The 27061-nt window shown below is 37.2% G+C and overlaps 1 protein-coding gene across 4 annotated transcripts in view; it reads right to left on the bottom strand.

Annotated features, from left to right (window-relative positions):
• The window catches only part of FAR1 (fatty acyl-CoA reductase 1), a 79519-nt gene that overhangs the window by 22712 nt on the left and 29746 nt on the right, over nucleotides 1-27061 (bottom strand). For all 4 annotated transcript variants that reach the window (XM_058688300.1, XM_058688301.1, XM_058688302.1 and 1 more), the window contains 6 exons: nucleotides 15357-15552; nucleotides 11356-11531; nucleotides 4264-4443; nucleotides 1878-2055; nucleotides 801-845; nucleotides 569-687 (listed from right to left, as the gene is read on the bottom strand). In XM_058688300.1, the coding sequence (XP_058544283.1) occupies nucleotides 569-687; nucleotides 801-845; nucleotides 1878-2055; nucleotides 4264-4443; nucleotides 11356-11531; nucleotides 15357-15545 (887 nt within the window). In that variant the 5' untranslated portion in view covers nucleotides 15546-15552. The remainder of the gene's footprint in view (nucleotides 1-568; nucleotides 688-800; nucleotides 846-1877; nucleotides 2056-4263; nucleotides 4444-11355; nucleotides 11532-15356; nucleotides 15553-27061) is intronic.

Below are 27061 nucleotides of genomic sequence, written 5' to 3'. Positions count from 1 at the left end.
CGGAAGCAGGCTCCAGGCTCTGAGCCATCAGCCCAGAGCCCAACGTGGGGCTCGAACTCCCGGACCGTGAGATCATGACCTGAGCTGAAGTCGGACGCTTAACTGACTGAGCCACCCAGGCGCCCCAAGGCAGTTTATTGATTAGGGAAAAAATATATTAAGAGTTACCTGTAAATGCTACTACTCCCTTTTAAAAAGAGGCCTGAGTTGATTCAAGCTGCTCTAGTGTGCCATCTCCGAGAGTTTCAGATTTTTTATACATTGAGTTTACACCAAGTTTTAGTTTGGATTTAAAAAGCAACAGGGGGTGGTAGGGTTTGGGGGTTTTCTCATTTTTAATCCTGAATGAACTTGTCCCATCCTGTAGGTAATATATGAAAATTAACATTAATTCTTAATTATAGCTAATGGAACTACTTGCTATATTACCTGTGATTAAACCAGTTCTTGCAATTGGAAGTGGTAATACCTATACATATCAGTAAGGATTAATTAACATTAGTCATTAGCTCCATTTTCCCAGTGCAGTTACTACATATTTAACAAGTGACATTGTCACCTCATATACCTATTAACTCCGGAATACCAGGCTGCCGCAAGACTCGTGTTGACAACTACATCTACAGGAACAAGATCTGCAAGGGCATTGTTGGAGGCGCGCATTGTTCGAAGAATTCCTTTCCCTGCCTTTGTTGAAATTAAAAAAACACCTTAAGATATATAAGCCAGAATGCATATATAAGACATACAGAAAACAGAAAAATATGTAGAATATTAAATCAATCAAAAGATTTACTTACCGCAATAAAGAGACCACTTGGTCCATTAAAGTTATCAATCCATCCCTAATACAAAAGTTAAAAATAGAGTGAGCTTAGAAATATTATAAAACTAGAGATTTATTATTTGAAATCTACAACCCCATATGTATACTTAGCAGTTTTCTTCTAAAAACTAAAAGACTAGATTCAGGCCAGAATCTCTCTCTCCTTCCTAAACAAAAGCAGTCTGCCCTGAAGTCATTTTCAGAGAGTTACCTCCTCTTCCATTAATTAACTCTCTACAAAGAGAATTTTATAAAAAGGAGTTTATACCTGTCAAACATTTTAGCTAAATTAAACTTGCACAAGTTTGATTCTGTGCTATTTACTGAGGCAGCATCGCGAGATTAGGGGGAAAAGGGAAATCCTCCTCAGAATAAAACAGAGGAAAAGAGAACACTTGTCAAAGCAACAAAAGAGACTATACTTCCTATAATTATAGAGACCCAGATTTTTCCTAAATCAATTCATCTGTTAGTTTATATCATCTTACTCCAGGAATTCATAAATACCGTAATGTCCTGCTTTTCCACAGCAAATTATCATAGAAATGTCTTATACCTTTCTTAGCTTGTGATCTATACAGGGAGAAGCCTACACATTGGAAGGCTTTCCTCTTTTTGGTACTAAAAAGCAAATGAAATAAAATAAGGTCCTGAATATTTTCAGTTCTATTCCCTTCACCTCCACAAGGGAAACTAATCAGTAAATAATTTTAAAAGCCAACAAATGTTGATGTGTCAGAGGCCAGTATCTTGTCAGTCACAAAGAAAACGCGTAAGGCAAGGTATGCTTTGACTCCAGACAATATCACAGCCTTTGATTTAATTTTTAGTTAAGATTTTTAAAATGTTTACCTGCATTTCTATATCCGTGGCATTACATTACAAATAAAAGTACCAAGAGAAGTGTCTCTATGAGAACAATTTTGCCACAGTAAGCCACGCACAGTAAATAACACCTGCTCTTATATCAAACAACTGCCAATTCTTTTTAAACAGAGACAAAACTTATAATTCTCAATTCCATTATTTACAAAGATTTCTAACAACTTACTGGAAAAGGTTCTTTCCAACTGGCACCAACAATCGATGGCCTTACAATCGCCACATTTAGCTTTGCTCCTTCTTGTTGTACAACATATTCTGCCAATGCTTTCGTGTATATGTATGTATTAGGTCTGTCTCCTATCAATTTTGGTGTGATATCATTTACCAGGCCATCATCCATCCACCTGGTTAACAAGGAAATTGCATGCAAAAATATTTTCAGATGTTTTACTATAAAATCAAAACCACTTAACTTTGCATATTCAAATGTATCTGTTGCTCTAACTCAATTGATTTGACAACTTTTACTAAAAAAAAATAAATGGAAGTTAATCTTACTTTCATTAAACATCAACTACAAGTCCACATCTCCTATATACAATTTCTATATCCAAAAAGGTCTGAAAGCCACGAGTTCTTTCATAAATAATATGGTAGGTAGCAATAACTGATCTCAACTGATCTCAACTGATCTATGGCCTTGTAAAAAATACCACTTAGGGTAAATATTCATACACTTCAAATATGTTTAATCAGGGGTACTATCCCAGATCTCATTATTTCATATTGCATAATACACAGAGATTATATTTCCTTTCTGAAGTCCAAATAAATTCCAAAATTTAGATTTCATATTAAGAATTATAGACCTGTATATAATGACCAAAACAGCATAATATGTTGCAATAAACAGTTACAATGAACATACATTTACAATTAATATAAAAGATCTAGTGGTCTAAGTAGTTCATGTAAAGCACTAAAAACTATTATGTTCTCACCAGCGAGACTAACAAATACTAAAGTAAATGATCAAAATAAACTGAACCATGCTATAAAAATTCAACTAGCAACCTACTATGAAGTCACAAAATTCCTCCAATTCTCTCAATATCTCTGAAGAAAAGGTCCACTCTGATCCTATATAAAAGGAGGGTGATACACTAGGTGATACCCATGGTCTTTCCAATTCTCCATTTCCAATTCCATTATGTATGTACCTGTCTGCAAATACTCTTCCTTACTGTTTATAATGTTACACAGACTTGTACACTTAGTGTATTATCACACTCAAAAGATACCCTACTAACTGATGAGGAAGCACAAAACAGAAATTATTAAGGTAAGCTTTCTTCTGTATGTGGAAGTACTTTTTGTGTGTGGAAGAAAAAGAACCTAACAAAATTGAAGGGAGGCTGCTACTCAACTTAGGAACAATTCCACAGTGGAGAGGAGCCTTGAAAAATGGAACAGTTGCTACATTACAACAACAACAATAACAACAACAAACTGGCTAAACCAAGGAGACATTAGGCAGGAAGACTTATCACTGGGAGTTGAGTTCATAAAGCCAATCCATGAGTTACTCTAAAATTATCTGTTAGCTACATTTCTTTGTAAACAAAGAAAGGAGGTGCAGAATTAGAAGGTTACAAGCTCTTTCTCAGAAACTTAGATGTTTGGATACACCAATTGCTAAAAAGAGAAAAAGTAAAAAGCTTCATTAACTTCTACATTCAACTTCTCCCAGAGATATTAAACACTTCTGACTACTGACCTGTTGAGACCATGAGGTAAACATCTGGGACCATCTAAGAAATGGAGTTAGAAAACAGAAACCAGGGAATTACAAGAATGTCTTGGTAAGCTCCCATTCTTATTTTACTTATTTTCTTACAATCTATCTGTTTCCTCACACTGATCAGCAGGAAAGCCTTAAAGAAAAAGACTTATTATGTGCTTATTTTAGGAGAAAACTTGGAGAAGCAATGAATACTCTATAGTGCCCTTTGGAAGAAGATAATATGAGAAAGCAGGGGACAATAACTGAAAGTGGATAGGATTTGGGGAACGAAAGAAGGCCTAAGGGAAACAGACAAGAAAAAAAAAGAAGCCCACAGGGCTATTATATGAGGATTAACAATTATGTTTAGATATGATGTACACAGGAATTTTCTATAATTCTAGTCCATTAAAGAAGAAAAGACCCTACTTTTTGTTTTTGCTCTGATTCTGTTTGTTTGTTTCACTTTATGAGAAAGCGCAGCCTGAAACAAATGAAATCCTGGCCATGCAGACTTTATTGTGGATGAGCTGTTCAGAGACCTTCCTCCAACCATCACACCTGGTCAAAAGTTCAAGCTCAACACTGACTTCACCATCATTCATGCAGATATAAATCTACACAATAAGCAGCACAGAGTAGGTATGTAATAATTTGTTGAATAAGAAAGAGATAAATGTACACATACGTGTAGGTGGAGAGAGAGAAGAGAAGTGGAAAGAAAGAGAGAGAAACTGAAATAGACCAAGAGACACATATAAATAGATAAAACTTTGGCTCCAAAGTTTGGGGATCAAAGCAAGTGTGTATAAATTTAAAACAAACATACTCTAAAGAATCAATCAGTTTCTTGGGATCCACAGGAGGTGGATAGACTACTTCATCAATATGCTTTCGATTGCAGTAGGCATATGCTGTTGATACATGCATGAATACTTCCAGATTCTTCATTTGTTGTGCAAGGAGAATAAGCTGACGTGTAGCAATCACATTTAACTGAACAGCATCTCTGTAAAAGAAAAAGTGACAATGAAAAATTGGGAAGCTTTCCCAGTGAAAAATTCGAAAGGAACTGATTTCACCTGCTAAAAAAAAATTAATTTCCATTAGGAAGACAGAGATTTTTGTTTCTTTTTTTTTTTTTTTTCAACATTTTTTATTTATTTTTGGGACAGAGAGAGACAGAGCATGAACGGGGGAGGGGCAGAGAGAGAGGGAGACACAGAATCGGAAACAGGCTCCAGGCTCCGAGCCATCAGCCCAGAGCCTGACGCGGGGCTCGAACTCACGGACCGCGAGATCGTGACCTGGCTGAAGTCGGACGCTTAACCGACTGCGCCACCCAGGCGCCCCAAGAGATTTTTGTTTCTTTACAACTGATCCCTTAGGTCTGATTTTGTGTATTTTATTTCAATATAAAGAGCATCCATTCTATCCGCTGTGTTTAAAAAGAAAGATTTTCTGATTATAAAATAAATCTTATAGTAGTATTTAAAAAATAAAAGTACAAATTAAAATTTTTAAATAACCCAGAAATAAAAACAGAAAGCTTCAGTCTTTGGCTTTTATACATACATTTTGATGCCATGTTAGACTTCTCTTGCACTTTGATTTTTAGAAGTATACTGTTTCAGGATGTGGAATTACAAAAGAGAAGAAAGCAGAATGGTTAAGTAATTTTAAAATTCTAAGGCAGAGTCACCAGTAAGGCTAAAACAGTCAAAGAAAACTCAGACACATGAAGTTATATTATAACATATAATCCAGAATACGTTTGTTTCCCTGTGTAGTAATTAATCCAAACACTTTAAAGACTAGCTTATAAAATTCAAAGGGGTATTATAATAAAATGGGTACATTTTGTCACAAGATTCAAAAATGATCCATGTATTATTCTATTCTTGAAATTTATTCGAAGTAAATAATTTCACAAATGCAAAAGTAAATATGTAGAAAACTAATCAATGAAGCATCATCTAGTAATAGTGAAAGCCTAGAGAGCCCGGATATTCACTATGAATGAAATGAATAAACTTCAACAAAGTAGTATTTTATCACAATCAAAGAAAAGACTCATTTAAAATAATTATATGACAACTATAAAAACATGGGATATCTGCATGAATATTTTTTAAATATACACATTATAAAAAGTAAAGCAGGATTAAGAACAAGACTCTAGAGTAAGACCTGGCTTCAAATTCTGACTTGGCCTACCTATCAGCTAGCACTGGGTGACCTTGCATCATCAGTCAAGCACTCAGGCCTCAGTTTCCTCACCAGTAAATGGGAACTATAAGAGTCTACCTACTAAGATTTGCATAAAATTAAATGAAATGAAAAGCTTGCAAGTATTTAGCATTATTCCTCAATAGGCACTGAAACAGGCATTCAGTAAATATTACTAAAGGTAATGAGATGGTGGATAGTTTTGCTTTCTATTAACCTTTTCTATTAAAATTTATAGCTTGTTACTTGAAAGGGGGGAAAAAGTTGATATAATACCAGTAATACTGTGCTAAAACTGGCAAAGTAATACATTGTTGATAACTACACTGATAAAACTGATCCAAAAGAGATTAAGACAAAGTAGTAGCAGGAAGTATAAAAAGGATATAATTACTCATCTAGTTAACCTACTGAAATTATCTTGGAGGAAAATCTTGACCTAACACTAATTTTTCAAAGAAAGAAATAAAAATTCCCTAAATTTTCTATATCTAGGGAACAATACATAAATTATGGCATATCAACGTGGTGGAATACCAGCACATCACAAAAATTTTAACAATGAAAGAAATTAGAAATGTGGAAATTGTTTCCCTAAATCAGAAATCCTACGTTTACGTTTTATGTTCAAAGAGAGACAACAAAAGAATTTGTTTTAAAATAACAATCGGTGGTTTTAAGTACTTTCCAGAATTCTTACATTTTTAGTACTTAAGAAGAAAAAAAAAATCCAATTATTCTTTTAAAAGGCCAGGATAGGTCACTGATAGAATCTGGTCCACTTGACTCTAAAGCAGGGCTTTGATGTCTATCGCCTTTGCACAACAGTGGGGATGGGGAGGGTACTGATTTGGAAGAGGTGTACAGAGAATATTCTGTTACGGGTTCCTGAGGACGGGACAACAAGTTCTGGGTCACCAAGAACAAGAAATAATTCATGAGAGAAAAACTCCTGTGCATTATTTTTTCTTTAAATTTAATAGAATCCGAGGGTTCATGAAAACATACTAGAAGGATTTTTTTTTTTTTTAATGAAATAATTGGTTTGAGATTTACAACCAGGAGTATAGCTTTTTTCTTCCTTACCTCAAGTGAGGTGGGAGGGAATCTGTTCAAATGGAATTCCAGCAAAAAAGACATTTCACAGAGAAGATACAGTCCACTGGACTGTAAGGCAATAAGCTATTTTCTTTTGCATTTGCAAAACAATGAAGCTGGGGAGAATAGTGTTTTGGGAGCAGTACACAAAGGATATTCTGTTACAGGTTTCTGAGGACGGTGACAGAATTTCTGGGTCACTGAAAATAAGGAATAACTTCAGAGAGAACACTTGTGTACCTGTCTACTACTCCTGTACCTGAGAGCCCAAACCTGAAGGCATATTATGCCCCCATAAATAACTTTTAGTATCTCTGCAACGCTAATAATCTCGCTCTATTTTACCACCATTCAATTTCTACTCCATTGAACTTCAGGCTGAGACCCTGACATGTTAGATCAGAAAGCATTTAATACTAAAAATATATATGTGTGTGTGTGTGTGTTTGTGTGTGTGTATAAAATATTCTCACGGTTTGATTATATGGAGTCATAAATGCATCTTAAATAACATTAGCTTTTGGAAGATGGGGCAAAATGAACAAATCTTTATAATTATGATCCCTGTCATTAACATGGAAGCCGTTCCAAAAAAAAAAGGAAGAATTCAACTTTAACTGCCAATAAATTTTCTTGTTCATCTATCTTGTACAGACATTCTGGACTGTTCAAAATTTGCATTGACAGGGGCGCCTGAGTGGCTCATCTGCTAAGCGTCCGACTTCAGCTGGTCATGATATCATGGTTCATGAGTTTGAGTCCCAAGTCAGGCTCTGTACTGACAGCTCAGAGCCTGAAGCCTGCTTTGGATCTGTGAGTGTGTCTCTCTCTGCCCCTTCCCCGCGGCATTCTGTCTGTCTCTCTCTCAAAACATTAAAAAAAATTATACAAAATATGTGTTGATAATACTAAGACCTTATACCAGAGATCTCATGCTTGCCATGACAGACACCTGAGAGCTTATTAAAAATGTAGACTGGGGCACCTGGGTAGTTAAGTCGGTTAAGAGTCTTGATTGGCTCAGGTCCATGACCTCACAGTTCCATGAGATCACACCCCACATTGGGTTCTGTGCCGACAGCACAGAGCCTGCTTGGGATTCTCCCTCTCTCTCTGCCCCTTCCCTGCTCATGCTCACTCACACTCTCTCTCAAAATAAATAAACATTTAAAAAAGAAAAGAAAAAATGTAGATTGTTGGACCTCACCCTCAGACACCTTGTAATGTCTGAATTGAAGCCTAGAAAACTATATTTTAAATAAGCTCCCCAGGCCATTCTGATATCTCTTTCCTCCTTCCCCACTTCTGAGAAAATGCTTCCTAAGTGAGATCTCACCACTACTACTGCTGATTTTTTTTTAATTTAATGAAGATGCAGACACAGATGTCTAGGGACCAATTAATCAATCTTAAGGTAAGAGACCCAGACGTCTATAATTTAAAATCATACCCAGAGGTCTTGCTACAAATTAAGATTCCCGGGTACTATCCCAAACCAGAGGGTCTGAATTTTGCAAGTATAGTCTAAGATTCTGCATTTTTAACACATTTTCCAGGAATTCCTAAGATTCATAATGCATTCTTAAGTGGAGAGTTGATGCCCTTAGACTCAACTTAGCTTCTTGATCTCTTCTCATCATCCATCTTCACTTCTACTCCTTTCTTGACACCTACTCTCCTATTCATAAAGTTCATAGTCACATATTCTCATGTTCCAATTGCTACATCTCTGACATCTCACACTAGTTTCTTGATACTCTCCTACTCTCAACTCCACAGGCCCTGTCCGACCTTCACTTTCCTTATTACCTTAGGGGCACCAAAACCCAGGATCAACTATTTAAGAAACTCCCTTCATTATCCTCAAAATCACTCTCTCCTCATCTTTCTCAGGTCACTATTTCTTTATAATGCATAATCTTGATACCCACTTTTTCCCACCTCAAGGTTTATAAACCACCATATCTAAAACTAAATGAGCTCTACTGCCTCTCAATTCTCACAGCACTTAATGTATGCTCTTCAGTAACTCCTTATTTTCTACGCTTTATTATGGTTAAGCAATCTATCTCCCTTATTAGACTATATGGACTTTGCAAACAGGATCTCTGTGCAATTTATCTTGGTTTCTCCCAAAATACTGGGTATAATATTGGAAGTATAATCTGGGTTATTTTTTGCCCTGGCAATAAAGGCTTTGTGCCATTTTTTATTTGTGGGTTAACTTAAAAAATGATTATAAAGAGTAACTGTTTTTTAAGCAGTTATTATATACCAACCTACGGTATCTAAAAAAAAAAAAAAATTAATCTTTATTTATTTTTGAGAGAGAGACAACGTGTGAGGCAGGGAAGGAGCAGAGAGAGAGGGAGACACAGGATGCGAAGCAGGCTCCAGGCTCCGAGCCATCAGCACAGAGCCTGACACGGGGCTCAAGCTCATGAACTGTGAGATCATGACCTGAGCCAAAGTCGGATGCTCAACCAACTGAGTCACCTAAGCGCCCCCCTAAACTATGGTATTTTAGAATGTATGGCCCAAATCTAATGTTGCAATATTCCCACTTACATGTTAATATCCATTAAAACTGCTTACCAGAAAACAATAATTTCAATGTAATGACTAAGATTAGGTCAGTAAATATAGATGCCTTGACAAGGCAACAGAGTTTATAATTCATCTATAATGCCCATTCCACTATGAGATCGCTAGTAAAAGAGAGAATAATGAAAAGATTTCCCTTTCGTTAACGGTAGCCCCGTGTACCCTGAGGAGGATAGACAGAGGGAGAAGGTTCCTTGAAAATTTGGTTCGTAAGTCACTTTGAGGAGTTTCATCCTAATTAATGTTGCCAGTCTGCAAATCAATTTCCCATTTAAAAGCACCTACAGCACAATTATCCAATAAACATATACCTGTTTTTCTTGAAAACAGTTTCATAAGGCTGTGTGAATTTTCTGTTGGTTATGAAAAATAATGAAAGCTAGAACTATGAGGGGAAATATCTGTTAGGTTGACTATTTAATACTAAAAACCTACCTGTAATCACACTGTCCAAAGATAAGTGGCAAGTATCGAAAGATGTTATCTAAATACACATATATGTACACACATCTTTCATGAAAGTGAGATTCTACCATACCTCTACTAAGATTCTTTTGTCACTTTTGAATCATGAACACATAACGGCTGCAGAGAAATAACTAAAAATAAATAAATTATTATCACCAGATAATAAAAGATAAAGTCAAAGTTAAAACTAAGGTATGTAATTCCAAAGCTCATGTCCTTTCTGGTACACTCAAGTATAAAATGGACTTGCCCACGATATCACAGTGGTAACATTAGCACAGAATAAAATAATGCATGAGAAAATACCCTGAAAACTATAAAGTACAATTAAAGAAATGTAAGTGACTACTACAGTGCCCTCACCTGGAACATAGGCAAAACATATTTTAACGCTTTGGCACTGAACTGTCACATTATATATATATATAGTATCAATTAAGGTTTATACTTCTATATAGAAGACGATGAGAAATAATCTCAAAACCCTTTATAATCAAAATTTAACTTAAAAACATTCTAGGAAGGCCTTCAAGTAATTGTGAAACCTAAAATAATCTGCCCCACTTTAACTGGCATACAATCGACCATACAATTAGATTAACATTATAAAATGGTATTTTTGAACATACCATCAAAAAGAATCCTTTGAATAAGCACCGTTTTTCGAAGTACATATTTGTTAGACTTTTTTTTTAAAAAAGTAAACATTTAAAAAGCTTTTTTCTTGAAAAGGCATCTGAACAGGGGCGCCTGGGTGGCTCAGTCGGTTGAGCACCCGAGTCGGTCATGATCTCGCAGTCCGTGAGTTTGAGCCCCGCATCGGGCTCTGTGCTGACAGCTCAGAGCCTGGAGCCTGTTTCAGATTCTGTGTCTCCCTCTCTCTGCCCCTTCTCTGCTCATGCTCTGTCTCTCTCTGTCTCTCAAAAATGAATAAATGTTAAAAAAAAAATTTTTTTTTTTTTTAAAAAAGAAAAGGCATCTGGACAGAAGTCCAGGTTATTTTTCTAATTAAACTCATGTCCAATGTAGCCTATCCCTAACACTGCTACCAAGTTTTTTAAAAAAACACAAGGTATGACTTAAGTTTATAAGCCATTTTATCTTATGCTACAAAACCTGAGCCTAATTCATTCTAATTTTCAGATGGGTATGTGTGGAGTGGAAAAATAAATCTGCTGGGATAAAGGTTTCTGAAAGAGTGGAGGAAGAGGAAACAAACACTATTAGTTGTTAAAACTAACACTCCTACTGAAGGTAAATTTCTCTTTCTTCTACTCTGTGCTTCCCTGCCCTACACTTAAATTCATGGCAACTTCTTCTAATACACAGACACTAGCTATCCAATGTTTTTAAATTGATAACAAGGAGAAAAACTCCTTTAACACTCTTTAGGTCACCAAAAGCTACAATTGACACAGGGCAAACAGTTTCAAATCACTTTCAAAACAATTTGACTAAAAAGAATTCAAATAGATCTTTTAACTATGTTGAAGTTCACATATCATATAATATCTTTACTTACCTTAAATTTTCATTAAACCTTACTGTAGCTGCACAGTGGAATATAATATTGATAGAATCTATGATGATCTCTTTATCTTCTTCACTAAGAGCCAGTTTAGGTTGGGTGAGTTCACTGTTGATCGCTATAACTTTCTCTCTAAAATCTGGATTTTCATCTCTCAATCTGTCAAAGAGCTATCCAAGGGGAAAAAGTATTTTAAGGCAGTATTTTTCAACTTTCTAAAACCCATTAGCACCCCACCAAGGATCGCTATTCTTAAAATGCCAACTAAGTTCATCCTAAAATTTCTATTCTTAATTGCCATCATTCTGTATATAAAACACCCTATGAAGCCCACATTATTATCCCCATTTTACAGATGAGGGATCTGAGATATACAGAGGTTAAGTAACTTGCCAAGGACACAGAGCTGGTAGTTTGCAGAGTTAAATCTGAACTGTTCACGCCTTTGCTGACTAGATTATATTGTCCCTCAGACTTAAACAGTACAGACATTAGGGCAATGTTTAAAATGACCATTCAAATTTCTAAAATCCAGATCTTAATATATCACTTCATTTTATTTTTGGTTTTATTCCATTTCAGTTGATTACAGTACAATACCATTATTCGTAGTCTACATAAAATCTGAGACCAAATTTTAAGGGGAAAAAAAGTACATTGAAGGAAAAAAAATACTGGTAAGCAAATATGCAGATCAGACTCCGGGACGAACTTGAGAAATAGCATATATACAGGATTCTAACCCAAAAATTCAATATTATTTAAGTATTCCAGAAGGAATGAATTAACTAAAGATTCAGTTAGATCCCAAAATGATTACAGTGTAAAGGCACATTCAGTTGTGAGTCAAATTTAATTTTTCATCCCAGATTTCACAGAAGAGCACTGATGCTATCTCCAGATCCCTCCTCTATTACACTTTGACTCTCCATTTCATTTCAAGTCCATACTTGCAGTTTAAGCAGAGATTCTCGATCTGGAAAGAAAGTCTATAGACAGCACATATAATTTTCACTTTCACTTCCCTTCTACTACTGTTAGCTAGTGACTTCAATATTAATGTGTTCTTATATTAATTATTACATATCTACCAAGTACTTCATATGAGCCAGGCACCTTCTAGACACTGAGAAAACAAAGCAATAATCTTTGCCTCAAGCTCTTTAGAGTCTGATTGGAAAAATCAGACAAACGAACAATTAATATACAGTGTTAAAGGTAATAAAATAGGGTAATATTACAGTGCTATGGGACTGTATGGGAGAAACAACTAACCGAGCTGGGGAAGGACCAGAGATTATAAAGTTGAAGAACAGTGTTCCAGGCACAGAAAGCAGCATGTATAACCACCTGAAAGTGAGACAGCATTTATGTTTGGGGGTTAAAAAGAAGTCAGTATGACTTGGCCAATGACTCAACATGAGGGATAAGGAAATGTGAACTCCACAAGGACAGGGACCACATCTACTTTGCTCAGCACACAGGTCGTAAATAGCCGAGCGCCTGGCAAGATGCGGACATGATGAACACTTGTTAAGTGAATAAATTCATTAGGTGGAAAATACTGGAAGAGCAAGAAGTACAGTTATGGAGATACAAGTTCAGTTTTCTGAAGGATGGGTGTGAAGTGCCCATGTGGCATCCAGAAGACAGGTCTAGTAGAAACAACTGGCTCCGTGGGTCTGGGAGTTTAGGGGAGAGAAGAGCCAGGCCACCCAAATAGACTTTACTACCCCCACACAGGTAGCCCTGGGAATAGAAGACCACCCAGGTAGCAGCAGTGATGAGCACCCAAGGTCCAGACTAGATGAAGCTTTTTCCAAATCTAATTTAAAATACAACCATTTGTCTCACATAAAACAGAAGGTGCTGAGTAATCACCCAACTGGATCTAGACGAGATCAAGGCCTAGGACAGAACTCTGGAGAGTATCAATATTTAAGGGGCAAGCAGGAAAAAATCAACCTGAGGAATGATCAGAAAAGTACTTTTAACACCTTGAATTTACATTTTTCATTCTCCCAGATTGCCAAGGACCTTTTAACTCCCCATCGTATCAGATATCTCCACCACCAAGACAGGCTCATGCTGTTTCACAAGTTACATCTCAAACCTGATACTCTTCCCTTTCTAGCTATTTATTCAATACTATGTCTTCCGGTGCTTTTAATTCACCGGTACCCCAATTAGTTCCTCCTTTACTATGTTCACTAATGCCCTCTTTGATATACTTTATTCCCTTTCTAGAATTTATTTTGTGGTTAATTATTTTAGTTAATCATCACCATCTTAATGGAGTTTCCTTTCCCAGAGACATTCATCAGTGGTTCTCACTTTGGGGAAATTGTACCCCCCAGGGAACATCTGGTGACATCTGGAGACATTTTTGATTGTCACGACTGGGAGTGTGGGGGGAAGGGGCTTCTGGCATCTAGCAGGTGGAGTCAAGAATGCTGCTGATCATCCTACAATGCACAGGACAACTCCTGATAATGAAAAATTATCCTGTCCAAAATGTCAATAGTTTGAGAAACTGTACTATAAGACAATGTCCCACTATAGCATATGCTCCTAGCCTATGCTCTTTACTCTTTTTCAAAATCATAGCAGGCTTTACCTTTAAGTTTCTTACTAACTTCAAGTGCGCATTCATTGATACTTGACATAAAAAAAAACCTCATCTTATTGATTTACTAGCAATGCTATATACATAATGGGGAATGAGTGGCCTAGGATTAAGTGGCAGGACGGACCAGGAAGGAATTAAAGGCATAAAATGACACAATTTTATGGATTACTTTAGTCAAAATTTAGACAAATATATGAGGACAAAGTATCTTTATGTTGAAAATAATGGTCATATGTTTTGGTTAAGTCACATAAGTTCAATAAATTGCAGGCTTTAATAAGTGTAAGGTATGCTTTCTCTTTACAAATTAGATTTATTGTGGAGAAAAGTCTTTAGATCCACTGCCCTGGAGGTCCCAGAGGAGATGCCCAAATCTTTGACATTTTACCCGAGCCCCAATTCCAACCAAGACATTAACTTCAAGAACTGTTCCTATTTGGTCTCTCTTGACACTTCTATACCCTCTCTTCTCTCTTAAAAACTCTCTAACTTGTAGGCAGTCTTCATTATGGCAAGGATTCTATCTTATTTATCCCTCCATTCAACCCCCTACATCAATCAAGTTCCCAGCACTGAATATGCATAGTAAATGTTTTCTGAGATATAAAAAATGAGTAACAATGAATCACCTCCCACTAGGGGAGGGAGTAATCAGGAAGGGAATTAAAGCATACTAATTACAAGTGATTAAAAGGTACTAGATAATACCTAACTAAAAACTTACATAGCTACTGTACTAAACTTACTATCAATGAATGTCAGATAATCTAATTCATTCATTCTGAGAGAATTCAAAGTTTAGGATTATGAAATAATTTTACTCCAGCTCATTTCCATTTTTTTCTTAGCAATATTTTTCTAAAGGTTCAAAATACATGACATATTCTCATATCCTATATTACCCCTCTGTCATCATGTTACTTGTCCAATAATAATATGTGACTTTTCTACTTCCTAATACTGTTATGGGAAGCAATCAGTGCTTACAAATTTTTAAGTGTTATCACAGCACAGTGTTTCACAGCACATTAGGTAGTTAGAAACTACGTCTTCGTTATTATTCTGAATACTATTTAAAATATCTAGTAATTACAAACAATATGTTCCAAATATTCTGAAAACACATTAAGTATGTACCATATAGCTATTTTAGAACTTGTTATACAATTTTGCCCATCACAGAGGAAACCTTCCTTTCTCCTACTGATCACAAGTCATATCCCATTTATTACCATCCTGCACGACTTTTTTTTGGGTACTAATTTTTTCAGGACACGGAAGAAATAAACTGAACTGTTGATGATTACAGTAATTATACATACACACATTCTTTTCTTTCTTCCAAGTGATCATTTTCTACACTTACCTTGCCACTAATAACTTCTTCTACTCGCTCTTGGGGTGTCTGTCCCGCTTTCTGCCTCACCAAAACATATACTGAATTCACCTTAGGACAAGACCTCAGCAACTTTTCCAAAAGTACCTTCCCTAGGAAACCGGTAGCTCCAGTGAGGAGGACATTCTTGCCTTCATAGTACTCTGGGATTGAAACCATTCTGATCCTAAGGAAAACACAGCAAATAAAGATCAGTTCAAAGATTTGTTACTTCTTATGCACTAAAAATCTCTTGCTATTCAAATAAACAGGCAAAAGTCAAAATTGAATATTAGCAAAAGGGGACTTTAACCTCTGGTTAACTGTAGTAAAGTGGAAAGAATAACGAACTGCAAAAGTGATTTCTGGCCCCTGTGTTTTCCACCTGGATCACCTCAGACAAGTCACTCACCTTCTCTGGGCCTAGGTTTCTTTAGTCCAGTTTGTACTAAATGACTTCTAAAAATTCCTTCCAGCAATAAGAACTCAAATCTTCACTTAAACCTCAGTTAAACCCTACACACAAATGAATTCTATTTCACTGTCTCCAAAAGGATTTATAACACCAAATAGAGGTCAGCAGCAAGACTCAATTGTCTAGCTTGTATAACATGGCGGGGTATCATATTCACCTATCATCACCAGTTGAAACAAGAAGAGGTAACATCAAGTCCTTTCTCTTCCATGTCTAGTGACAATATATCCAAAAGGTGCTTAAATCTCCCTTTTAAAAAAGTCATAGTAAGAAATACGTGAGCTGAATTATCCCATTTGTCCAAATTCCACTAAAACAGCAGAAAAGATAGTATACTAAGAGACTGAACAAACAAAAGAACCATGATGAATGGAAAAAAACAAGATGCAGAAGGATTCATGCAGTCTGTCACTATTCAAAGCTCAAACCCTTTCAAAACAATGCTCTTTGTTGTTCAGAAATGCACACACAAGATGATATTAACAGATGCATGAGAGGGAGTGCAATACAATCAGAGAATAGGAACTTCAATTTATGTTTTCTTTAAGTTAGGGAGTAGATACACGTGTTTTATGTTCTAACTTTCATAATTAAAAAAATAATAAATTCATAACATCTAAAGATAAGAAAAAGACCCATTAAAGAGCAGAAGGGAGGTGCCTAGGTGGCTCAGCCAGTTGGGCATCCGACTTTGGCCCAGGTCATGATCTCATGGTTCTCGAGCTCCGTGTGGGGCTCTGTGCTGACAGCTCAGAGCCTGGAGCCTGCTTCAAATTCTGTGTCTCATTCTCTCTCTGCCCCTCTCCAACGTGTGCTCTGTCTCTCTTTGTCTCTCAAAAATAAATGTAAAAAAAAATTTTTTTAATAAAAAAAATAATAAAATAAAATAAAAACAAGCAGAATGGAGAGAAGGAAAGAGTTTCTAGAAGAAAAAGATAAGACTAAGTTGACAGAAAAGCCATAGCAGAAGAAATAGCAACCCAAGCAAAGCAACCATAGGAAAGGACTTATAAGGAGGCAAGAAATGTCCCAATTCCCTGAACAGAGAACACCAAGCCCAGAATCAAGAAACTGAATTAAAAGGGTGCCTGGGGGGCTCAGTCAGTTGAGCATCAACTTCGGTTCAGGTCATGATCTCACACTCGTGGGTTTGATCCCCATGTGGGGCTCTGCGCTGATAGCTCAAGAGCCTGGAGTCTGCTTTGTATTCTGTCTCCCTCTCTCTCTTCCCCTCCCCCACTCACACTCTGTCTCTCTCTCTCTCTCTCTCAAAATAAATAAACATAATAATAAAAAAAGTTTTAAATAATAAAAAGATAAATAAACTGAATTAAAGCATAGGGAAATCAGGGGCACCTGGGTGGCTCAGTCGGTTGAGTGTCCAACTCTTGGTTTTGGCTCAGCTCATGGTCCCAGGGTCCTGGGATTGAGCACCGCGTTGGGGTTCTGTGCTGAGTGTAGAGCCTGCTTAAGATTCTCTCCCTCTCCCTCTCCCTCTCCCTCTCCCCCGCTTGTGCACACTCTGTTTCTAAAATAAAAAAATAAAATTAAAAAAAAGTCATAGGGAAATCAAGGGAATTAAAGGATTGCTCACAGAACAGCAGAGCCACTCAAGACAGCCTTACTTCCGGTATAAACTTGAGCTCCCAAGGCTTAGTATCCAGATCTGCTGAGAAGAACATCCAGCATGGGTGCTAGGGACAAAAGAAAAGTAGGGCTGAGCCTGACATTGCTCCAGACATCCACAAATGACGGGGGAGGTGGAGAATCAAGAGAGAGGAAACTAAACCAACGAAAGAAAAAAGTCTCAAAGTACTTGAGCCCTAGAATAAATTTTAGGTCCTAAGTCTATCTATCTGGCTGCTGTTGGCCCTTAAAACAAATTCACAAAGGGGCGCCTAAGTGACTCAGTCAAGTAAGCATCCGACTACAGCTCAGGTCATGATCTCACAGTCCATGGGTTCAAGCCTCACATCAGGCTCTGTGCTGACAGCTCAGAGCCTGGAGCCTGTCTGTGTCTCCCTCTCTCTATGCCCCTTCCCTGCTGGTGCTCTGTCTCTTTCTCTCTCAAAAATAAATAAACATTTAAAAAAATAAAAAATAAAGTTACTATAAAACTTCAGGCGACTGGGTAGCTCAGTCGGTTAGGTATCCAACTTCGGCTCAGGTCAAGATCTCGCGGTCTGTGAGTTTGAGCCCCACTTAGGGCTCTGTGCTAACAGCTCAGAGCCTGGAGCCTGCTTCGGATTCTGTATCTCCCTTTCTCTCTGCCCCTCCCCCACTCATGCTCTGTCTCTGTCTCTCAAAAATGAATAACATTAAAAAATTTAAAAAAACAAATAAACTCACACAGAATTCTGCATCAGTAATCTCATTCAGAGAAAAGCTCTTTTGGAAAAACAGACCGCAAAAAACTGAGAGGAAGCCAGCCAGTATCAGCCCCCAAAACCAACCACCCTGATCCTTCATAAACATGACTAGATAACCAAAGATCACCAGATATTTAAGAAATACCTAACAAAATAAGAAGAACCAAAATGAAAAGCAACAGAATCAACCGCTAAGGAAACAAGGGCAATAAAATTTTAAACAGAATTTAAATTCTAAAGAAATTCTCCAAGCCATTCACAAAAATATTGCATCCATAAAATAGCAAAGTACATGAAAAAGGAACAGAAGAATAAGAAAGCACTTGAAAATCCAAAATCCAGATGTATAGAGAAAATCCAATAAACACATAAATAAACTATTAGAATTAAATGAAGTTAAGAAGGTGGCTAAATACGAAGTTTATATGGAAAAAAGCAAATGTATTTCTATACATCAGCGACACGGAAAATGAAGTAACAAAAAACTGGAACCACTTAAGATACCATCCCAAACACCAAAACACTATGGAAAACAGCAAGTATTAAAGAAGACACAGAGAAACTAAAACCCGTGCACATCACTTGTGGGAACGTGAAACGGTTCAGCTGCTATGGGAAAGGTAGTGGCACCTTAAAAAGTTAAACAGAATTATACAACCTTGCAGTTCCATTCTGAGGCATACGCCCCAAAAACTGCCAACAGGTACTCGAACAAGTACATGCGTGTTTATAGCACACTGTTCACAACAGCCAAATAGTACAAACAGCTCAAAATGTCCATTAACAGATGAATGGATAAACAAATTATGGTATATACCTACAGCAGAATACTATTCAGCCATAAAAAGGAATGAAGACCTGACACACACTACAATCGAGGAATGAGCTTCAAAAACATACTAGGTGAGGGGCGCCTAGGTGGCTCAGTTGGTTAAGCATTCAACTTCGACTCAGGTCATGATCTCACAGTTTGTGAGTTTGAGCCCCACATCAGGCTCTGGTGCTGACAGCTCAGAGCCTGGATCCTGCTTCGGATTCTGTCTCATTTTCTCTCTGCCCCTCCCCCAAGTATGCGCTCGCTCTCTCTCTCTCTCTCAAAAATAAATAAAAATGTAAAAAAAAATTTTTTTTAAACATACTAAGTGAAATAAGATACAAAACATCAATACTACAGGATTTCATTTATATGAAATATCCAGAATAAATAAATCCATAGAGACAGAATGCATACAGGTGGTTGGCAGGGGCTGAGGGGTGGGAGAGTGGGCAGTGGAGACAAAATGCTTAAGGAGCTTTACTCTGCAGTGATGGAAATGTTTTGGAACTAGACGGAGGTGGTGACTGCACAACACTGAACTGTACTAAATTGTTCACTTAAAATTTTTTTTTTTAACATTTATTTATTTTTGAGACAGAGAGAGACAGAGCATGAACAGGGGAGGGTCAGAGAGAGAAGGAGACAAAGAATCTGAAACAGGCTCCAGGCTCTGAACTGTCAGCACAGAGCCCGATGCAGGGCTCGAACTGCGAGATCATGACCTGAGCCGAAGTCGGACGCTTAACCTACTGAGCCACCCAGGCGCCCCTAAATTGTTCACTTTAAAATGGTTCATTATATTGTGTAAATTTTACCTCGGTGAATTATATGTTTTTAAACTACCAGAAGGTAGAAGTAAATCTGAAAGATATTTGAGACCTCTATTCTGAAAACTACAAAACACTGAGAGAAATTAAACAATACCTAAATAAATGAAGAGATTTACTACATGCCTGGATTAGAAGACAACTTCTAAATAAATGAAATGTCAACTCACCATCCTTAGGGTCCATACAATCCCAATCAAAACCTAAGCTGTTTTTGTGGATGGAAACTAAGATCCTAAAATGTTATGGAAATACGATGGGCCAATAATAGCCAAGACAAGTACTAAGAACAACAAAGCTGGGGAACTTCATTACCATATATCAAGATGTATTATAAAGCTGCAGGAATGTGGTACTAGGACAAAGAATAATGCAGTCAATTTGCTATCCATATAGAAAATGAATTTTGGGGGTCCCTTACTGGCTCAGTCGGAAGAGCGTGTGATCCTTGATCTCAGGGTCATGAGTTCAAGCCCCATGTTGGGTGTAGAGATCACTAAAAAAATAAATAAATAGAAACTTAAAAGAAAATGAATCTTGACTTCTACCTCACACTACACACAAAAAATGAACTCTAGATTGACTATACACTTAAATGTGAAAGGTAAGATAATTACAGGCCTAGAAAATGACAAAGAACATCTCCATGATATTGGGGTAGGCAAACATTTCTTAAATAGGACACAAGAAGTGCTAACCACAAAAGAAAAATATCGATAAACTGGAGGACACTAAAATTAAGTTCATCCCATAACACTGTAATAAGCAGAAAAGACAAATTAGAGGAAAAGGTATTTGTGGTATGTATAATAACAACTGATTACCACCCAGAATATATAAACAACTACAACTCAACAAGGAGAAGAGATAAACTGATAGAAAAATGGGAAAGGCTTGAGGCAAACATAAAGGAGAATCCAAATGGCATTACCAAAGAAGATCCAAATGGTCAATCAGCACATGAAAAGGAACTCACCATCTGTAGTTATTGAGTTAAAATCACAATGTGATCCCACTACACTGTCCCCAATATGGCTAAAATGAAAAAGACAGACAATACACAGTATCGGTAAGGATGCAGAGAAACTGGACCGCTCACCTACTGCTAGAGGAAGTACAGACAGGTTTAACACTTAGCAAAAGTGGCATTCCTACTAAGGCTGAACATTCATATATCATACTTCACAATTCCACTTCTAATTATATACCCAAGAGAAATGAGTATATACATTCACCAAAAGACTCATCAACAAGTATGTTCATGGGAGCACTATTCCTGTTAGCCCCAAATTAAAACAATCCCAATGTTTGTCAATAGTATGTTGTATAAATTATAGCATATTCACACAATGGAATATTAAAAAAACAATGAAATGAAGGAACAATCACTACATACAACATGGATGAGGCCCACAAGAATGCTGAGCCAAAGAGGCCAGACACAAACAGTGCATACTACATAATGCCACTTACATAAAGTTCAAAAACAGACAAAAACTCATCAGTTAAAAGAATGGTTATCTTGCAAAGAAGAGGCAGTGACCAGAAGAGGGTGGGAGGGGGCTTCTGGGAGACTAGTAATGTTCTATTTCTTGATGCAGGTTGGCTCAGTTTTTAAAAATTCATTAAGCTGTACACTCAGATTTATGGACTTTCTGAATGTATGCTACATGCCAATAAAAAGTTTACTTTAAAAAATAAAAACCTCGGGGCGCCTGGGTGGCGCAGTCGGTTAAGCGTCCGACTTCAGCCAGGTCACGATCTCGCGGTCCGTGAGTTCGAGCCCCGCGTCGGGCTCTGGGCTGACGGCTCGGAGCCTGGAGCCTGTTTCCGATTCTGTGTCTCCCTCTCTCTCTGCCCCTCCCCCGTTCATGCTCTGTCTCTCTCTGTCCCAAAAATAAATAAAAAACATTGAAAAAAAAATTTAAAAAAAAATAAAAATAAAAACCTCGTGTGACCATAGGTCTTAGTTTGCCTGGAACAAAGCTGGTTTGTACATGCTATCCCACCTGAATTTTGAGTATAGCCCTCTGAAGTGTTTTAGTTTGCACGGTAAATTATATGGCTACTCTAGTTATAACCTGCTTCAGGTCTAAGCAAGACTATTTCAAGATTTCAGTGACCAAAAGCCTAATTAAAACTATAGCCCACTGAAGGGAGATATGAAAAAAACTGCATCAATATACCTAATAAATCCAGTAGGTATTGATAACAACTATATGCTGATTACAAATGTTAACCACAGTGTGCTGAGAATATGACCTAGAACAAGTCATCTAATTCCCTCTCTGAGCTTCATTTTCTTCATATGTAAAAATGTATTCAATAAACATTTCTTAAGTACCTATTAGATACCAGGCACAAGAAAGTTTTCCACAGGTGTACATATGCATTTAAAACAGAAAAAATATCAGGCAGTTTTTCCTTTAATAATTGAGGGTTTATAGCCTGAATATGTGATCGGCTCAACCCTAAACTAACACAACTACATGTTTTTTCCCTCATCTACAATGACGTCTTCCCCTAAAGCCTCAAAAGCAAATCTGTAAATAGAAAATTTTTACCAAACTTAATTCTTTCTCCTCAAGCGTAGCAGTAGAAAGGCTGCTTGCTAAGACAGTTTCAGGATGAAACTGCTTCTTACCAGTTTCAGGTACTGTTTACATGTGAGTTACACGGTTTTCTTCACGGAAGAAAGAACAGAATTCCCATAAATCTCCCACTTTATCACAATGTCACCAAAAACTTTACAAGCACTAGGCATTTTCAAACTCTAAGTATCCTTGATTCCCCCCATCCACCAATACATTAATTTCACCCTACTGCTAACTTATTGACAAAGCCAGCACAAATGAGAATTCTTTTAAGGCAAGTCCAGACTTGTAACATCTTCCACATAGCCCTGCCAATGTAGCCAGAAGCTACTAGAAAATGCCAGGAAAGAAAATGCTGCCAATCCTACAGCATGCTGTTTCAATTTCGACTGTGTGAGTTCTACATAGCAAGACATCAAAAGCTATCATCTGCTGAAAAACAGCTGCAGCACTGCAATGCTGAGGAAAAACCGCAACATTATCATTCCTGCCTGCTGGGGCGGAGGGGCTATAAAATGTGACTCATATTTATTTTTACTGTTCTTGAGATGCCTTCAAGAAAACATCACTTCACAGTGGCAGCTGAGTATTTTCTTTAAAAAATACCTTATCCTCACAGAACTACAACAAATAGTACTAAAATCTGTGTGGAATCACTTAAGACCCCAAATAGCCAAAGCAATCTTGAGAAAGAAGAAAAAAGTTGGAGCTAGCACAATCAACAGATTTTAGGACACACCACAAAGCTGCAGTAATCCAAACAGTATGGTACTGGCACAAAAACAGACACACAGGTCAGTGGAACAGGATAGAGAGCCCAGGAATAAACCCATGCTCATATGGCCAATTAATCTATGACAAAGGAAGCAAGAACATACAATGGCGAAAGACAGTCTCTTGAACAAATGGTGTTGAAAAAACTGGACAAAAGAATGAAACTGGGCCACTTTCTTATATCATACACAAAACTCAACTCAAAACGGATTAAAGATCTAAATATGAGGGGCGCCTGGGTGGCTCAGTCGGTTAAGCGTCCGACTTCAGCTCAGGTCACGATCTCACGGTCTGTGAGTCCAGGAGTTCGAGCCCCGCGTCGGGCTCTGGGCTGATGGCTCAGAGCCTGGAGCCTGCTTCCGATTCTGTGTCTCCCTCTCTCTCTGCCCCTCCCCTGTTCATGCTCTATCTCTCTCTGTCTCAAAAATAAATGAACGTTAAAAAAAATTAAAAAAAAAAAAATCTAAATATGAGACCTGAAACCATAAAACTCCTAGAAGAAGAAAACATGAGCAGTAATCTTGTTGACTTCAACCTTAGCCATATTTTTCTACATGTCTCCTCAGGCAAGGGAAACAAAAGCAAAAATAAACTACTGGAATTACACCAAAATAAAAAGCTTTTGCACAGCAAAGGAAACCATCAACAAAATGAAAAGGCAACCTACTGAATGGGAGAAGGTACTTGCAAATGATATATCCAGTAAGGGGCTAATATCCAAAATACATAAAGAACTTATACAATGAAACAAACAAACAAACAAACAAACAAACAAAACAATCCGTTCCAAAATGGGCAGAGCACCTGAATAGATATTTCTCCAAAGATACAGAAATGGCCAACAGGCATGTGAGAAGATGCTCAACATCACTAATTGTCAGAGAAATGCAAATCAAAGCCACAGTGAAATATCACCCCATACCTGTCAGAATGGTTAGCAGCAAAAAGACAAAAAACACAAACAACGTTTGTGAGGATATGGAAAAAAAGGAACCCTCCTGCACAGCTGATGGGAATGTAAATTGGTGCAACCACTATGGAAAACAGTACAGAGGCTCCTCAAAAAATTAAAACAAAATTATCCTATGATTCAGTAATTCCACTACTGGATATTTACCCAAAGAAAACAAAAACGCTAATTCAAAAAGATAATGCACTCCTATGTTCTTTGCAGCATTATTTACAATAACCAAGATATGGAAACAACCTAAGTCTCCATAGATGAATGGGTAAAGAAGATGTGATATATGTATACAATGGAACATTACTCAGCATATCTTGGCTAGAGAGTATTATGCTAAGTGAAATAAGTCAGACAGAAAAAGACAAATACCATATGATTTCACTCATATGTAGAATCTAAAAAACAAAACAAACAAACAAAAAGTAGAAACAGGCCCATACACACAGAAAACAAACTAGTGGTTGCCAGAGAAGAGGGGTGGGGTGATAGGCAAAAACAGGTGAAGCAAGAGTGAGAGGTACAGGCTTCCAGTCATGGAATGAATAAGTCACAGGGATGAAAAGTACAGAATAAGGGATTTAATCAATGGTACTGTAATAGAGTTGTATGGTGACAGTTGGTAGCTACATTTGAAGATAATGTATAAAGTTACCGAATCACTATGCTGTACACCTGAAACTAATTTAACATTGTGTGTCAACTAAAATTAAAAAACAAACAAACCTTCTCTTATGGTTCAAAAGTTAAAGAGGCAGAAATCTTTCAAAAGACCAGTAAAAATGCTGGGTACCAAATGTTTCTAATCTTTCAAGGTATTCTTGCCAAAGTGGGTTTTCCTGGTGCTTTTATATTATGTATTTATATTTACATTAAGAAAACATATTACAAATGTACTTAAATGAAGATACATTCACTCACTTCCTACGTTCACTCACTTGAAGTCCAGATGGTACCACTTTGAAGCCATGAGATCCTAAGATAAAATTACTACTCTGAACCTGTTTCCTTATCTGTAAAAAGGGAACATGAAATAGGTCTTATGGGCAAAAAGAGCCTGAAATGGCCACAAATGGAGAAACCATAGAGAACTTTCAAGATAGCACTCACTCAGTCAATATAAACTGCACCCTTGCAACATAATGGTACTCTCATAATAAATGTCTTAATATTAGTGGAAAGCTAATCATGCTGTCTCATTAGTTTTAGAAACTTGGTTAAGATAAATAAGTAAAGAGCAGATCCTACACCTCCCATTTCAACTTTTTTTTTTAAAGGAGTTCTTTCAATAGATAAAGCTATTAAAGTGAGAGATTAGGGTATTAGAATATTCAGAAAGCCACAAAAATCTAGCAAAGAAAAAAAAAAAGCAGCTCTTCACTACTAAGAAATAGGAATTCCTTTCCTTGAATTAGAGCTGAAAACTGTAATTAAAAGTCTTAATATTCTGTCAACTAGTTGTTTCAGACACTTGCTAAGAAGAAAGACAAATGTGAACAATTATGTGGAGAGCAGGGCAAGGTAGGAAGAAGGAATGAGAGGCAATTCCAAGGGCTTGAAGCCAAAGTTTGACAGAAGACTCACCAGTGATGACAAAAATACATAATAAAAATAAAGGAAAAGGAAAATCTATTAAGCACAAAAAGTTGTATCTCTCATGTTTTCAGATATAATTTTCCACAAGCCTCCTTAATAATTTTCTTGCCTTAGGTCACTCAGCACACCCATGGGCAGAGCCAAATTTGAAGCAATATCTTCACACTAAATCCCACATTTTGCAGGGGGAATAAAGTTTCTACTTGCCCTTAGTGGTGAGGTAAAGGCATCAGCTCACTGATAAAGACTGAGTGCACAGCACTGGAAAAGAGGTTCAGAAAAAGTATAAAGTTGGAAAGGATGGTCTTGAAGGTCTGTTTCATTTTGCACAATTCACTACAGGAGTAAACAGAACTGCATTTTCCCCTACAGGGCCTTCAGACATATGATAGACACAAATCTGCTTCACAGAAAATGTTAACATGAAAAAAGGCAAATTCTGGTAGAAGAATTCTTAAAATTCCAAATCATTTGACAATAAAAGCAGAATAGACAATAAAAGCACCCATCCACCTGGGTGGATCAGTCCACTCTTGATTTCCACTCAGGTCATGATCCCAGAGTCATGGGATCCTGCTTAGGATTCTGTCTCCCTCTTCCTCTGCCCCTCTCCACTGCTCGTACTCTCATTAATTCATTCATAAATTCACACATACATTAAAAAGTTGATGGGCCAAACCAGCAACACAAATAGAAATGTAACTATTAACTGGTCAGGTAGACTTAATTAAAATATAAAGGCAATTAGATTTACCAGGATTTCCCTGAGGGCAGCCAACAAAGAGAACATAAGAAGTTGGTCCATCAAACAGAACTTGACTCAAAGACCATCTAGATGGGCTTAATTATTTTCACTATCAGTCTGAATAAAAAGACATTATCCTCAGAAATACTCGTTTATCAGGCGCCTGTGTGGTTCAGTATGTTGAGCACCTGACTTTGGCTCAGGTCACGATCTTGCAGTTCATAAATTCGAGCCCCGCATCGGGCTCACTGCTGTCAGTGCTGAGCCCACTTCGAATCCTCTGTCCCCCCCTCTCTTTTGCCCCTCAAAAATAAATAAGTATTTTTAAAAAATAGAAATATGCCCTTATCAAAGGTTAGTGGATTTATTTCCAACTCCACTGCACCCAGCCCACTGCCAAGACCTTACTAGATAAAATCGTTCATTGGAATGTTAGAAACAAAAAACCCAGGTCAGTAGAGGTGGTAAGACAGGGTAGAAGACAAGATGCTCTGGGGTCTGTCTTAAGATAAGCAACAAATTCAAGCATGTTTCTGCA

This window comes from Neofelis nebulosa, chromosome 10 (genome assembly GCF_028018385.1).
Source record: "Neofelis nebulosa isolate mNeoNeb1 chromosome 10, mNeoNeb1.pri, whole genome shotgun sequence".
In the NCBI taxonomy this organism is placed as follows: Eukaryota; Metazoa; Chordata; class Mammalia; order Carnivora; family Felidae; genus Neofelis; species Neofelis nebulosa.
This window is presented reverse-complemented; position numbering and strand designations above follow the sequence as displayed.